The sequence below is a fragment of the Scyliorhinus torazame genome, chromosome 29, assembly GCF_047496885.1.
Source record: "Scyliorhinus torazame isolate Kashiwa2021f chromosome 29, sScyTor2.1, whole genome shotgun sequence".
In the NCBI taxonomy this organism is placed as follows: domain Eukaryota; kingdom Metazoa; phylum Chordata; class Chondrichthyes; order Carcharhiniformes; family Scyliorhinidae; genus Scyliorhinus; species Scyliorhinus torazame.
In genome coordinates this window covers 23506891-23523285 of record NC_092735.1, presented here as the reverse complement: position 1 = coordinate 23523285, position 16395 = coordinate 23506891, and the positions used below count along the sequence as shown (strand labels likewise).

Here is a 16395-nt window from a genome sequence, read left to right as displayed (position 1 = left end):
TCTTTCAGGTGAAACATTCGACGAAGACCCCTTCTGTCTGCCCAGGTAGAGGTAAAGGATCCCATGGCCACTCTTTTGAAGAAAAGAGCCATACCCGGTGTCCAGAGAGCTAATGTTATTCCCTCAACCAACATTACGGACTATTTGGACATTAGCGCAATGTTGTTTGTGGGATCTTTCTGTGTACAAATTGGCTGCCACGTTACAGCAGTGACTGCACGTCAGAAGATGCTTTGTGAGGTCGTTATATAAATGCAAGTGGTTTGTTTCATTGTCATGAATCATTTGGTGTTTTTGTTACGGGGGAGCGGTTATTGTTTGTAAGGGAGAAAAATTGTGTTAAAAACTTTAATAAATATATATTTTTTTTAATTAATCATTTGGTGGACTTAAAACTGTTAGCAATTCTGATCAATGATTAACAGCGGTTAACTTCCTTTGGCTGGTATATAGATATATAACCCTCCCCCTCTGTTACTGCCTCTCTCTCTTCACAGGACTGCCACAACTTCACCCACTTTCTCAACCTCGGCCTCTCTCTGCGAATTCGCGAAGATGTCGGTGAGTAAATTACAAGGAGTGGTCGGAGAGGTTGGCGTTTTGTCTAAGGTGAAGGGTTAAGGCGCTTTCACAGGTCACTTCCAAGGGTGGAGAGGTTAAAGAGAGGACCAGTTAGAATGGGATGGAAAGTCCAGCTCGAGGGTTTATTTTACGTCCAAAACCCAAACTGCCTTGAGCGACAAAAAAAAACGTAAGCTCCTGCTCGCCTTCAAATTGCGCAGGCAGATATTTTATAAAATGTAATCGTCACTCTCAGGGCACAAAACTAACTGATGCCAGGCACACTGAATCATTAAAGCCAGACTGTAACCATTTACAAGGATGAATGTGCAGCAGGGGGGGGGGGGGCAAAGCTATGAGAGGACACGCAGCAAAGTGGAATTGAGGTCACAGTCAGATCAACCATGATAGCACTGAATGGTGGGGCAGGTTGGAGGGGCAGAATGGCCTACTCCTGCTCTTGTTCCTCATGTTTTTACATTTGACCTTCCCTCTTACTTTTTACAACCCCGGCCTTGTCCTGTCCTACAGGCCTTGATCCTTCACCTAGATTTGTCAAAATGAAAACCACTTTTCAATAATCAAGATTATTGCACGGCGGCACAGTGGTTAGCACTGCTGCCTCACCGTGTCAGGGCCCTGGGTTCAATTCCAGCCTCGGGTGACTGTCTGTGCGGAGTTTGCTCCGGGTGCTCCGGTTTCCTCCCACAGTCCAAAGATGTGCAGGTTAGGTGGCTTGGCCGTGCTAAATTGCCCTTAGTGTCCAAAAAGGTTAGGTGAGGTTACTGGGTTACGGGGATGGGGTAGAGGCGTGGGCTTAAGTAGGGTGCTCTTTCCAAGGGCCAGTGCAAACCTGATGGGCCGAATGGCCGCCCCCTGCACAGTAAATTCTATGAAGACGCGAGTGGTCAGGTCTCTGCTGCTTTATATTCCCACCTTCCCAAGGGAAAACCAACATTTTGCAAATAGATGCCAAAAAGATGAAAGGCTCCACTAAAATATGGTCACGACCAAGTCAGTTATGCATTGACTTGGATTACACCATCGATCTCGAGGGAGGTCTATTTGCCAATGTGGCAACAAATGGTGGGGATAAATTATTCAGAAAGTGGCAATGAGTAACAGTCAACAGGAACTAGCAATTAAAGAATTGAGGTGATAAAGCTATTACGCAAAGAAGATGTCTTTGATCGGAAGGATAATAATAGATAAGGACATATAAGCAATAATAGAGGGGGCAGCTGTGCTTAGATGGTGGGGACTAATGATCTAAAAGCACGTTTTTGCACAACTCATGGATTAATATGAATTTATAGCTCTAAAGGAGGGTCTTTGACCCATTGTGTTTCCATGAGCAGCGAAAGATATCTCTACTCATTTCACTTTCTAGGTTTTGACCTATAGCCTTATCGTGCACGCCCCAGTATTTGTGTTTCAAATGGAAATGTCGCCACAGTCCCAGAGGACGGTAGGTCCCTCTCCCCCGTGAGAGAGAGCTGACTGGCGGTGAAGGTATGGGAATTGAACACGCAGTGTTGGCGTCTCCCCGCCTCTGGCTGGGTGGCCGATTAGGGATGCACCTCAGTTAAGTTTCCCCTCCATTGCCTCGGTTCCAAAGAAGACCACCTCAGCCTCTTCCATCATCATTGCGCGTGACAAGAAATGAATGAAAATGAAAAATGAAAATGAAAAGAAAATCGCTTATTGTCACAAGTAGGCTTCAATGAAGTTACTGTGAAAAGCCCCTAGTCACCACAATCCGGCGCCTGTTCGGGGAGGCTGGTATGGGAAGAGTGGTCAAGATGGCGGTGCTCTTGCCTCAGAATCATAATGTTCTGGATTCAAAACCCCCTTCGGGCCTGGTGTCCCAAGGAGAAAACATTTGACACCAAGTCAGTCACAAAAAGAGACTTGAGATACGAAAGAACTTTGCCGGGGAGTTTTCCAACACATCCTGACGTCGGGATCTTCCACCCTTGGCAGTGGTTTTCCGGATTGCCGGCGAACCACGCAAAGCGGCCTGGACTTCGATGGGCCCAAAAGATTCCACCTGCAGCCCATGGCAAACACACTCCACCTCCGGAAAACACGTCGCATGGGGGCGGTGCTGAAAATCCCACCCTTTGTCAAAGAGTTAGGTTTCAAAGGAACATCCTAAAGGGGGATAGTGAGGTTGTTGGATCAAGAGATTCAGGGAGTGTTGTTCAGAGTTTATCGTAGGATCATAGAATTTACAGTGCAGAAGGAAGCCATTCGGCCCATCAAGACTGCACCGGCCCCTGGAAAGAGCACCCGACCTAAGCCCACACCTCTACCCTATCCCTGTAACCCCACCCAATCTTTTTGGACACTAAGGGCAATTTAGTGTGGCCAATCCACCTAACCTGCACATCTTTGGACTGTGGGAGGAAACCGGAGCACCCGGAGGAAACCCACGCAGACACGCGGAGAACGTGCAGACTCCGCACAGACAGTGACCCAGCGGGGAATTGAACCTATGACCCTGGAGGTGTGAAGCAACTGTGCTAACCACTGTGCTGCCACGCTGCCCCTAAGATACCGCTAAGCTCTAAACAGCTGGAGACATGGCCGCCAATGTTGGGACAATGAAAATCGAAGAAAGGATTGACTTGGAGGCCTATGTGATGATATGTGAACTATCATCTGTGGTTCTAATATAATAACCAAACTGTATATAAACATGAGCGCCTGTATGTATAGCTTGCAATTCTAGCATCCGACCAGAGGTGGAGTGGCGATGGGGGAACGTTACTGAGACACAGCCACATGTGAGGCAGAACGTGGATAGCAGACGTAGAGTCCAGTCGCATACTGAGTAGCTCCTTAGTCAATATTAATTAGTTAATCATAGTTGTATGTATTTAGCCTTAATCATAGTAGACATCATAGCTACCCTTTAGTGTTTTAATTAGTTAATAAACAATTTTGTTCATTTACAAAGCAGTATGCTCTCTGATCACTTCAACTACAAAGACATCGCCATCCGTGCATACGGAGAACATTACAGCAGAAGCAAGATTTTTTAAGAGTCATTTTTATTGTCTTTACTGCGTGCTAAACAATTACGCCATTGTGATCATTCTTTGCACCTTATAATCTCTCCTTTACCAGCCTTTAGCGATAGAAGTTAAAGCCACCATTAATAACGTTGTTTTCCGGTGGCGCAGTGGGTTAGCCCTGCTGCCTCACGGCGCCGGGGTCCCAGGTTCGATCCCGGCCCTGGGTCACTGTCTGTGTGGAGTTTGCACATTCTCCCCGTGTCTGCGTGGGTTTCGCCCCCACAACCCAAAGATGTGCAGGGTAGGTGGATTGGCCACGCTAAATTGCCCCTTAATTGGGAAAATGAATTGGGTACTCTAAATTTAAACAAATAAATAATTTTTAAAAAAACGTTGTTTTCATTCTGTTAAACTGTAAGGTCAACCTGACACCATTCAGCAGTTTCAAAGGTTAAAGTTCAACTTGCCTCTCATGAGGTACAGGTGTGTTTGCTACCATTGAGTCATGGTATGATAGTGACAAGCCTTTGGGTAGTGGAAGAAGGATGTCACCATCCTTAAATATTAAATATTAATATCTCTTAAATATTAGGCGCAAGGAATTGAAATTTCATGTCTTTATTCAGTAGTGTTGGATGTTAGTGGTTTTGCCTGCATGCGTGTACATAGAACATAAGGAACATAAGGGGCGGGATTTTCCCAATGGGAGTCTAAGTGCCGACGGCGGATTAACAACCGGACTGTTTTACTGTGGTGTCGGCGCCCGTTCCCTATTCTCCCCCCTCCATGGGGCTAGCAAGGGCGTTGCGCGATTTACGGGGGTGGGGCCTCGGCGTGGCGTCAGAGGCCCGGCGCATCGTAAAAGGCGCGGCGCCTTGGGTCCCGCGCATGCGCAGTTGGGCCGTCGCCAACTAGCACATGCGCGGTGGCCGTCCTCCCCAGGCCTCACCGCACAAACGCGGCGGATGGATCCAGGCTCGCCGGCGGAAGAAAGGAGGCCCGCCGACAGAGAGGCCGGCCCGCCGATCGGTTGGTCCCGATCGCGTACCAGGCCACTCCGGAGGCCCCCCCCCCCCGGGAACAGAGACCCACCCCCCCCCCCCCCAACAGACCGCCCCCCAAGCCTTCGCGACGAGTACCCACCGGCAGCGACCAGGTGTGGCCGGCGCCGGCGGGAGTAGGCTGTTGACGCGCGGCCGCTCGGCCCATCCGGGCCGGAGAATCGCTGCTCGCCGTTTGCGGCCATTCTCCGAGCGGCCCGGCGCGATTCTCGCGGCGCTGGTTTCGGGGGGGGGGGGGGGGTAGAATCGCGTGCGGGGATCGGGGTGGCGTGGCGTGATTCGCACGGCGCCCTGCCGATTCTCCCACCCGGCGTGGGGGCGGAGAATACCGCCCGGGAACTTGGATGTGATGAGGGTTTTGGCCAAGGGTGGTATCATGACCAGTACAGATTTGGAGGGCCGAATGGCCTGTTCCCGTGCCGTATTGTTCTTGAATGGAAGCAGGATTGGGCCACTCGGCCTCCTCTGTCAGCCAATAAGGTCATGGATGATCTGATTGTGGCCTGAACTCCAATTTCCTGTGCACCTCTCGGCCTCTTGGCTAAGATCAAGCGTCAAGCGTCAGGTCCAGCACAAGATGAGGGGCGACCCCTTTTCTTGTCAGCTTGGATCTTTTGTATGTCCCATGTATTGGCTTCAATTTGAATGTGAATTGTTTTTTGGAGCAAACCAAATGGATTAGGGGTTTGCCCTGTCCTCTCTGGGTATTGGCTTTGGAACTCGAAGGACGGGACAACATTAAAAAAATATATATATGTTTTTATTCTATAATTTTTACAAAACACTCCAAAAAGGAAAATAATACAAAGAAAACAGTGCAATATGCCAACAACACAAAACAGTCTTTATGTTTGTGGGATAAAGAGGCTTACTCAACACAAAACAACTTAACCCTCTTAACGATTAACAATTTAACACCCATCTCAAAGCAAAATGGGGCATGCGCCAAGGGAAAAGGAAATCAGCCCCCCCCCCCCCCTCCGGGTTGCTGCTGCTGCTGACCTCCACCTAACGGACAACATTAAAAAAAAACTCCAATAGAACACAGAACACAGAAAACACAGCACAGAACAGGCCCCTCGGCCCACGATGTTGCGCCGACCCTTTGTCCTAGATTAATCATAGATTATCATTGAATTTACAGTGCAGAAGGAGGCCATTCGGCCCTTTGAGTCTGCACCAGCTCTTGGAAAGAACACCATACCCAAACTCAACACCTCCACCCAACACCAAGGGCAATTTGGACATTAAGGGCAATTTATCATTGGCCAATTCACCTAACCCGCACATCTTTGGACTGTGGGAGGAAACCGGAGCACCCGGAGGAAACCCACGCAGACACGGGGAGGACGTGCAGACTCCGCACAGACAATGACCCAAGCCGGAATTGAACCTGGGACCATGGAGCTGTGAAGCAATTGCGCTATCCACAATGCTACCGTGCTAATGTCTTGCCATTATCCTTAACTCCGCTGTCGACCAGAAATCTAACTTGGCCTTGACTATGTTCAAAGGCCCAACCTCCACTTCTCCCTGTGGATGAGAATTCCAAAGCCTAACTAAGCTCTGAGGGAAGAAATTCATCCTCACCTCTGTCTTAAACGGAAGGCCCCTTATTTCAAAATTCTGCCCCCGCCAGCAGAAATGGCCTCTCAGCACCCACCCTGTCGAGTTCCTTCGGCATGGCCTATGTTTCAATAAGATCACCTCTCATTCTTCTTAACTCCAATGAGTGTGGGCCCAATCTTTCCTCTTCAGTAAGCCTCTTTATCCCACAAACATAAAGACTTGAATGCCCCCGCCCCACCTGTGTTTGGAAACTTGGAGAGAAATTCTTGTGTGAATTCAAACCCATTCACAAGTGGAAATCGGAGGGGGACTCTTTTGGTAAATAAGAGGGAAGAATAATCTAATATTAATGTTGCTTTCCTCCCAACATCGGAAACAGCTTGAAGTGCATAACATGGGTATGAAAAGTGGAGACACCCTGAAGATTAAAGGGAAGATTACGGATGATGCTAACAGGTGAGATTCTTACCCACCCTTATCTGATTCTTGAGAAAATGCCCCTTACGTGCAAAGAAATATCAGATAAATGTATAACTTTTGCATGCGGTTAACACAAACACTGCATATCTACACAGTCAGTGGAATCCTCACATACAATGAAAATTTGCTTCATGTCCTCCAACTATAAGAAGGCTGTGGGGCTATGTCCCATTTCATAAATCTGGGCCTATTAGCTTGGCTGGCACTTCTGGTGCCAGTGCTGAGGGAGTGTAACACTGTAAGAGATGCCAACTGTTGCACATTTTATATCTTTTGGAGCTATGCAAAGATGACACTAGTTTCTAAGTATGCAGGAACCTTGCCAGGAGTTTTATACAATGCTTTAAAATGTCTACTCCATGTGTCAACTCTCAGTTTCTAGTCGCTTCTCTGTGCCTGTTTACTTTTCTGTGAGTCAACGCCCAATCAAATGTAGTGAGCATAGATAAGAGGCGGGAGCACTCAGCCCGTGGCCGGGCTTGAGAATCGGCACGACCGGCGCGAATTGTGCCACGCCGCCCCGATGCCGGGACGCGATTCTCCATAGAGCGGAGAATCAGCGCCATTGGCGTCGGCGTGGTCGGCACGCGCTGGCCGGCGGCCTCTCTATGCGGCCCCCCCCCCCCCCGGAGATTCTCGGCTCGGGATGGGCCGAGCGGCCGTAACAGAAAACCCGAGTCCCACCGGCGCCATTCTAATCTGCTCTCTGCCGGCGGGACCTCGGCGTGGAAGGGTCCCGGGGGTGGGGGGGGGGGGGGTCTACACCAGGAGGGGCCTCCTTCGTGGCCTGGCCCGCGGTCGGGGCCCACCAATCGGCGGGCCGGCCTCTCGGGCTGGGGGCCTCCTTTCTTCCGTTCCGGACCCTGTCGCCCTACGCCATGTTGCGTCGGGGCCGGCAGGGAGAAGGGAGCCACTGCGCATGCCTGCATTGGCGCCGGTGCCACAGTGCATGCGCGGATCCCGCGGCACCCAGTTGACGCCGGGATCAGCAGCTGGAGCGGCGTGAACCACTCCAGTGCCGTCCTGGCCCCCTCTAGGGGCCAGAAGTGCTGATTCCGAGGCCATGTTGACGCCATCGGGAAACGTGACGGCATTTCCGACTGCGTCAACACTTATCCTCAGGATCAGAGAATCCCGCCCTAGGTATCAGACTCACATAATCATCAAGCACTAAACATAAACACCACGCCAACTTTCAGATGGCCTGTCTGTGCATTCGGATAGCTGAAGTCTACCCAAGAGGTGCAGGCTTCTCCCAGTGTCCTGACCAACATTCAGCCCTCAGTCAGCATCGCTACCAAAACAAGTCATTTGGCTACTCCCCTATTGCTGATTGCTATTCTTATTGTGTCCTGGTTCCCCTGCGAACGAGCCGCAAACGTGTGGAAATGCATAACACCTTTCCAGATTGGCTGCAACCAATGGCTCAAAGGTTTGAATCTCCTCCTTTCCTCCGACTACAGATTCATGGTGAACCTAGGGAGCAGCGAAGGCCACATCGGTCTTCACTTCAACCCCCGCTTTGACGAGACCGTGATTGTCTGCAACTCGAAGTGTGACGGCTGCTGGGGTACTGAGCATAGAGATGGCGGATTCCCCTTCAGCAAGGGGGTCGAGGTCAAGGTAAGGGGAGCTTGGACAACACATTCAACACCAGCGCTAACCTCACCAATTTGTAGAACCAAAAATAAAATGGTCAGTGGTTATTAATAGGAATGTCGTGTATTCTACTGCATTAACCCACACACTTTCTCTCACAAGTATTCTGTACTCCTGATTATTTAATTTGTTGAAGAAATAAAGTTATTGATGGCGTTTCAAAAATTTCAGGGATTGTTTCCAATGTCAATGTTTGCTCAGAATGTCTATTGATACCACCATGTCAGGCACTGAGCTGGGGATGGTGGTGGGTGGGACTTATAGCAGAACCACAGCAAATAGTCTATTTTACACCAATGTCATTTTAAGCGCAGCAAGCCTGCAGAGTCCAGTTAGGCAACACAATAGTATGACTATTCTGTGGAGTTTATTTAAATAGAATTGTGGGCGGCGCGGTGGCACAGAGGCTAGCACTGTTGCTTCACAGCTCAAGGGTCCCCAGGTTCAATTCCCGACTTGGGTCACTGCCTGTGCGGAGTCTGCACGTTCTCCCCGTGTCCGCGTGGGTTTCCTCCGGGTGCTCCGGTTTCCTCCCACAGTCCAAAGACGTGCAGGTTAGGTGCATTGGCCATGCTAAATTGCCCTTAGTGTCCACAAAGGCTAGGTGGGGTTACTGGGTTACAGGATAGGGTGGAGGTGTTGGGCTTAAGTCGGGTGCTCTTTCCAAGAGCTGGTGTAGACTTCATGGCAAAAATGGCCTCCTTCTGCACTGTAAATTTTATGATTCTGTGATTCTATGAGAACACTAAATCAAATAATCTACAGAGTCTATTTAAACAGAACAGTACAGCAAACAGTCTACAGAGTCTATTTAAACAGAGCAGCATGTTAGCATGGTGGTTAGCACAATTGCTTCACAGCTCCAGGGTCCCAGGTTCGATTCCCGGCTTGGGTCACTGTCTGTGCGGAGTCTGCACGTTTTCCCCGTGTCTGTGTGGGTTTCCTCTGGGTGCTCCGGTTTCCTCCCACAGTCCAAAGACGTGCAGGTTAGGTGGATTGGCCATGCTAAATTGCCCTTAGTGTCCAAAATTACCCTTAGTGTTGGGTGGGGTTACTGGGTTATGGGGATAGGGTGGAGGTGTGGGCTTGGGTAGGGTGCTCTTTCAAAGAGCCGGTGCAGACTCGATGGGCCAAATGGCCTCCTTCTGCACTGTAAATCCTATGATTCTATGAAAAGTATGGCAGTCGACAAAGTCTATTTGAACAGAAAGGTATGGCAAACAGCCTACAATGGCTATTTAAACAGAACAGTACGGCAAACAGTCTACAGAGTCTATTTGAACAGAAAGGTACGGCAAACAATCTACAGAGTCTATTTAAACAGAACAGTATGACAAATAGCCTACATTGTCTATTTAAACAGAACAGTACGGCAAACAGTCTACAGAGTCTATTTAAACAGAACACTATGGCAACTTGTCTGCTGTGTTTATTTAATCAGAGTCTCTACAAACTATAGCAAACAGAACTCATGACCAAAACTGCAGCAACAACCCCCCCCCCCCCCCCCCCCCCCACATTAAACGACTTGTGTGAAAACTAACAAGCAATTAGGGCAGCCCTATGATGGTTTGGGAGGGAGGGGAAGGGATGAGAGCAGAGGTGCGGGAGGTGGGTCGGGTATTGTTAAGAGGCCTGACACCAAGAGTGGGGGGGGGGGGGGGGGGGGGGGCGTGGGGATGCCCCAGCTCAGGAAAGAGGGAGACATGGCAGAAGTTCTGCTTTGGAAGCTAGGAAATTGGTCTGCTTAGCTGAGATGCAAGACTCACCCAATTAGGTCCAAGAATCTATTTGTCTTCCAATTGGTGCGGCAAGGCGGGTTGCCAGGCAACCAGGGTCTACAATAGGGACAAAAGCCGATGCGATGAAACCTCCAGGAATATGGTCCACCAGAGTTGGGAACAATATTGCGCGGGTCCACTGAGAGAGAGAGAGAGAGAGACAGGACTCTCGAGCTCGCAAAATTCTTACCCAAGCAGCAACATCAGTTCATCCTAAGGCCTCGCCGCAGGTTGTTTGGCGCATTCTCAGAAGTAGGCTGCAGGCCCAGTCTGACATTTCGGCCTCTTAACTCTTTCTTTCCTTCATCCCCACAGCTGCACATCACTTTCGAGGGAGATGGCTTCAAAGTCAAACTCCCAAACGATCACGTGATCGAGTTCCCCAACAGGTTGTCCCTGGATGAAGTCAACTACATGTCCGTGCACGGCGACTTCAAAATGGCCTCCTTCAAATTAGATTAAAATGGCGGCGGCGGCCCACCAAAGGAAGATGGAAAAAAAATCCACGGAAATCTGAAAGAAACCTCCTGGAAAATGCTGGAAACGTGCAACAGGTCTCTCGACTTTCTGAATGAGAAAGATCGATTTGGGGTGATGGGTGGGTGGGGTGGGGTACAGGGGTGGGGGGGCGGGGGGGGGGCGGGAACATCGACTTTCCAATCAAATCTAGCGGGTGATAAAGTGATTAAACATTTGCGGAGTTTGGAATTTGAGTCCACTCGAGATTTATCGGGTGGATCTCACTGTGGACTGTAAGGGTTTTGTACTAAATTGGTTTGAATGCTGTTAATTCAGACTCCTATACGTCGAGAAGTGTAAAATGGCCCCCATTAAGGCAAACCAAAGGATGGTCCGCGAAAAACAGCCGCGACCCTGCAGGTTGAGTAGAGGGAATGCAAAAGGAAAACCCGGTAGAACTGAGAAATGAACGGTACCAGTAAAGCTTGTCCGAACTGGTCATGCATATCTTAATATGGAACTCCAGTATGAGACGGTGGCCTAGTCGTCATGCCACTGGGCTAGCAATCTAGAATCCCCGGCTAATTCTCTGGGGGCATGGGTTCAAATCCCATCCATGGCAGCTGGTGGAATTTTAAGCCAATCAATAAAAGTCTGGAATTAAAGCCAAGTTAGTTTCTCAGCAATGGCCGCCATTGTTGTAAAAACCCATCCGGCTGTTGCCCTCCAGGGAAGGCAATCTGCCATCCTTAGCTGGCCCTCAGGTGACTCCAGGCCCATAGCAATGGGGTTGACTCGAAGGCAAAGGCCCAGCAAGCCACTCAGTTCAAGAGCAATTAGGGATGGGCAATAAATGGTGGCCCAATCGGTGTCGCCCACATCCCATGATGGAATAAAGCTTTCCTGGGATCTGAAAGTTCAACACTGGTTTTTCCTTCTGCTCGCCTCTGCCTATTGTGCACCTGATCAGGGAGTGACCCAAAATGGAAACTGTTCCTAATATTCCTAGAACAAGGAGCCCAGCACGTTTATATTCCGGCAACATAAACCTCCTGAACCAGATTCGATCACCTGTGTCTGTTCCGCTTAAGGACTTTGTCGATTGAAAGCATCAACCCACCTTTCTCTTCTGAGTGACATATGTATTTTCCTTATTGATAGAAACAACATTTCCTGTAAGCCATTTGTCAATAAAGCCTTTCTTTGTGAGTCTGACCAGTTTACTGATGGGTCTAGTTCTGAAATATCAGGGTTTGTAATTTCAAAGTGTTGTATATCATAAAATTTGAGGAAGTGTGGTCTTTCCACATCGACTAGACACATGGCGCAATATTTCAGAGTGTTATAGTTGGTGGGGACAGACTCGTCCGTGTTCTAGCTAAAGGTGTGGTATATCAGAGTGCAATAGTTAGGGGTGTGGTATATCAAAGTGCTATAGTCAGGGGTGTGGTATATCAGAGTGCAATAGTTAGGGGTGTGGTATATCAAAGTGCTATAGTCAGGGGTGTGGTATATCAGAGTGCAATAGTTAGGGTGTGGTATATCAGAGTACTTTAGTTAGGGTGTGGTATATCAAAGTGCTATAGTCAGGGGTATGGTATATCAGAATATTATAGTCAGGGGTAGGTATATCAGAATATTATAGTCAGGGGTGTGGTATATCAGAGTATTATAGTCAGGGGTGTGATATACAAGAGTATTATTGTCAGGGGTGTGGTATATCTGAGTACTTTAGTTAGGGTGTGGTATATCAAAGTGCTATAGTCAGGGGTATGGTATATCAGAATATTATAGTCAGGGGGTGTAGTATATCAGAGTATTATAGTCAGGGGTGTGATATATAAGAGTATTATAGTCAGGGGTGTGGTATATCTGAGTACTTTAGTTAGGGTGTGGTATATCAGAGTGCTATAGTCAGGGGTGTGGTATATCGGGGTGCTGTATCACATAGCATAGTGGCTAGCACTGTGACTTCACAGCGTCAGGGTCGCATGTTCGATTCCCAGCTTGGGTCACTGTCTCTGCGGAGTCTGCACGTTCTCCGCGTGTCTGCGTGGGTTTCCTCCGGGTGCTCCGGTTTCCTCCCACAGACCAAAGACATGCAGGTTAGGTGGATTGGCCATGCTAAATTGCCCTTAGTGTCCAAAAAGGTTAGGAGGGGTTATTGGGTTAGGTGGTAGGGTGGAAGTGAGGGCTTAGGTGGGTTGGTGCAGACACGGTGGGCCAAATGGCCTCCTTCTGCACTGTATGTTCTATGTTCTATTAGAGTGTTGTAGTTAGGGGTGTGTGGTATATCAGAGTGTTGTAGTTAGGGGTGTGTGGTATATCAGAGTGTTGTAGTTATGGGTGTGTGGTATATATGAGTGTTGTAGTTAGGGGTGTGTGGTATATCAGAGTGTTGTAGTTAGGGGTGTGCGGTATACCAGAGTGTTGTAGTTAGGGGTGTGCGGTATATCAGAGTGTTGTAGTTAGGGGTGTGTGGTATACCAGAGTATTGTAGTTAGGGGTGTGTGGTATACCAGAGTATTGTAGTTAGGGGTGTGTGGTATATCAGAGTGTTGTAGTTAGGGGTGTGTGGTATATCAGAGTGTTGTAGTTAGGGGTGTGTGGTATATCAGAGTGTTGTAATTAGGGGTGTGTGGTATACCAGAGTGTTGTAGTTAGGGGTGTGTGGTATATCAGAGTGTTGTAGTTAGGGTGTGCGGTATACCAGAGTGTTGTAGTTAGGGGTGTGTGGTATATCAGAGTGTTGTAGTTAGGGTGTGTGGTATATCAGAGTGTTGTAGTTAGGGGTGTGTGGTATATCAGAGTGTTGTAGTTAGGGGTGTGTGGTATACCAGAGTATTGTAGTTAGGGTGTGTGGTATACCAGAGTGTTGTAGTTAGGGGTGTGCGGTATATCAGAGTGTTGTAGATAGGGGTGTGCGGTATACCAGAGTGTTGTAGTTAGGGGTGTGCAGTATTTCAGAGTGTTGTAGTTAGGGGTGTGCGGTATATCAGAGTGTTGTAGTTAGGGTGTGCGGTATATCAGAGTGTTGTAGATAGGGGTGTGCGGTATATCAGAGTGTTGTAGTTAGGGGCGTGCGGTATACCAGAGTGTTGTAGTTAGGGTGTGTGGTATATCAGAGTGTTGTAGTTAGGGGTGTGCGGTATATCAGAGTGTTGTAGTTAGGGGTGTGCGGTATATCAGAGTGTTGTAGTTCGGGGTGTGCGGTATATCAGAGTGTTGTAGTTAGGGGTGTGTGGTATATCAGAGTGTTGTAGTTAGGGGTGTGTGGTATATCAGAGTGTTGTAGTTAGGGGTGTGTGGTATACCAGAGTGTTGTAGTTAGGGTGTGCGGTATACCAGAGTGTTGTAGTTAGGGGTGTGCGGTATATCAGAGTGTTGTAGTTAGGGGTGTGCGGTATACCAGAGTGTTGTAGTTAGGGGTGTGCGGTATATCAGAGTGTTGTAGTTAGGGGTGTGTGGTATACCAGAGTATTGTAGTTAGGGGTGTGGTATACCAGAGTGTTGTAGTTAGGGGTGTGCGGTATATCAGAGTGTTGTAGTTAGGGATGTGGTATACCAGAGTGTTGTAGTTAGGGGTGTGTGGTATACCAGAGTGTTGTAGTTAGGGTGTGCGGTATATCAGAGTGTTGTAGTTAGGGGTGTGCGGTATATCAGAGTGTTGTAGTGTTACAACACCCTGGGCGAGTGCGTCAACTCCAGTCCCACAGACCCCGGAGTTCCAACATAAGTGAATTAACCAATCATTTGTGTTTTCCAAAGATCGTTAACCCTTGACTGCTCCAATGAGTTACACACTCCAGATTTATAAGTAAAACATTGCCAAACTGTTTATTAATAAGAGGAAAAGGTGAGTAGACATTAAAAAATAACATAACAATGGCCTATCAGTCTACCTAATCCCAAAACCCCGTCCCACCCTCTCCCCACACACAAGACAGAAGTGGGTATGGGTTGGTGGGGATAAAAAAAACGAGGATTAAAGGGTAGTTTTGAGATGAGTCTTCAATGCTGTGGTCTCCGGGAAGTAGATTTACCCAAGATGTTCCGGGTTGGCGCAATCCCATTCCTCGGCCGCCAGGTGGCGTTTTACCCAAGAGATCCAAGTCGGTGCAATTCTGCCTTTTGACCACCAGATGATGCTGTCCACAGAATGCTCAGATCGGTGCCCTGCTGCTTTCCTACCACCAGGTGGAGCTTTCACCTCGCTGTGAGATTAGTACAGCTTTGAGCCTGGAATTTGCAGTTTTTACTGGCCTGCTTCCTGGCCAAGACTCTGGCGGCTTTATCAAGAAAACTCCCACCTTAAGCTTCAATTTAGAGCTCTTCCCAGCCCTTCAGACACCGAGTGAAAAGGTCAGAGACCCGGTGAATGACATGCTTGTTTTCTTGCTCCAGAAACATTCAACGACTTTGAGTGCTGTCTGCCTTATCCCTCGGAGAACTGGCTGGCGGGTTTAAATATCACCTGGCCCAGAGGGAGCAGGAGAGAGTGATTCTTGAAGGTGCCTACTAGCTTGTTTTCTTTCCAGAATTGAACAAAAGAAAAACACTCTCCAGAAGACTCGCCTTCTTTCCTGAATGTTTCTGAGTGGCTTCACCAACCACCGGCAACGATAGGAGAAGACTGAAAATTCCACATACACCGATTGGCTGCTTGCTCAAACAACATCACAGGTTCTGCCACAGCACCTAGAGGGGACATCGTGGCCTGGCCCACCAGGACAGGGGTGTTCCAGCCCGGCCTAAAATCTGGGGTGGGATTCTCTAATCCCGCGGCAGAGTGTCTACGCCGTCGTAAACGCCGTCGCTGCCAGTTCTGGCCGGAAAAGGGGCCAGCACGACGCTGGAGCGGTTCACGCCGCTCCAGCTGCTGATCCCGCGCGAACCGGGCACCGCGGGATCCGCACATGCAGTGGCACTGGCGCCAACGCACACATGCTCAGTGGATTCCTTCAACGCGCCGGCCCTGATGCAACATGGCGCAGGGCTACAGGGACCGGCACGGAGGAAACGAGGCCCCCAGCCAGAGAGGCCGGCCCGCTGATTGGTGGGCCCCAATCGCGGGCCAGGCCACATCGGAGGCCCCCCCCACCCCTGGGGTCGGACCCCCTCTCTTCCCCCCCCCCCCACAGGCCGCCCCCCCCCCCCCGACCGTTCCACGCCGAGTTCCCTCCGGCTGAGAGCAGGTGTGAACGGCGCAGGTGAACCTCGCCGTTTTCTCGGCGGGGGGGGGGGGGGGGGGGGAAAGTGTTGAGCAGCCCCCGACCGGCGCCGCGTCAACCACGCTGGCGCCAATAGTGCGGAGCGGAGATTCACGTGCTGTCGTCGGGGCGGCGTGCCGCATTTCGCGCCGGTCGCGGGGATTCTCTGGCCCGGCCCCGGGCTGAGAGAATCCCGCCCCTGTCGTCTAAACAGAAATCCCAAAGGTGGCAGTAATGTTGTAGCAGCTAACCAGAAGAGGGTAGATCAAAGCGGGCATCAGGGCAGGGGTTAAAAGGTGGACATAGGACAGACAAAGGGTTTTACAACATTACAATAATAATCTTTATTGGCACGAGTAGGCTTACATTAACACTCCAATGAAATTGTTGGGCTCCCGGACGGATCCGAAGTAGCGGATGCTGGGTCACAAATAGCAGCCATGTTCGAGAAGCTGCTGGGGGATGGGGCATTCCTCCGACCCTTGGAGGTGACAGGGCTCACAGAGCGCTTGCGGGGAAGCCGCGAATGGGAGACCCCCCTCCCCGAGGGTAATGGTGGTGAGATTCCACAGATATATGGATAAGTAGCGTGTTT

The 16395-nt window shown here is 49.6% G+C and overlaps 1 protein-coding gene across 1 annotated transcript; it reads left to right on the top strand.

Moving 5' to 3' along the window:
• The first annotated feature begins 484 nt into the window (after positions 1–484).
• LOC140403741 (galectin-2-like) lies at positions 485–10730 on the top strand. The gene is made up of 4 exons (XM_072491902.1): positions 485–561; positions 6591–6667; positions 8155–8314; positions 10447–10730. Exons 1-4 carry the CDS (start codon positions 556–558, stop codon positions 10591–10593), a joined length of 390 nt encoding a protein of 129 aa, XP_072348003.1. The 5' UTR covers positions 485–555; the 3' UTR covers positions 10594–10730.
• The last annotated feature ends 5665 nt before the right edge of the window (positions 10731–16395 follow it).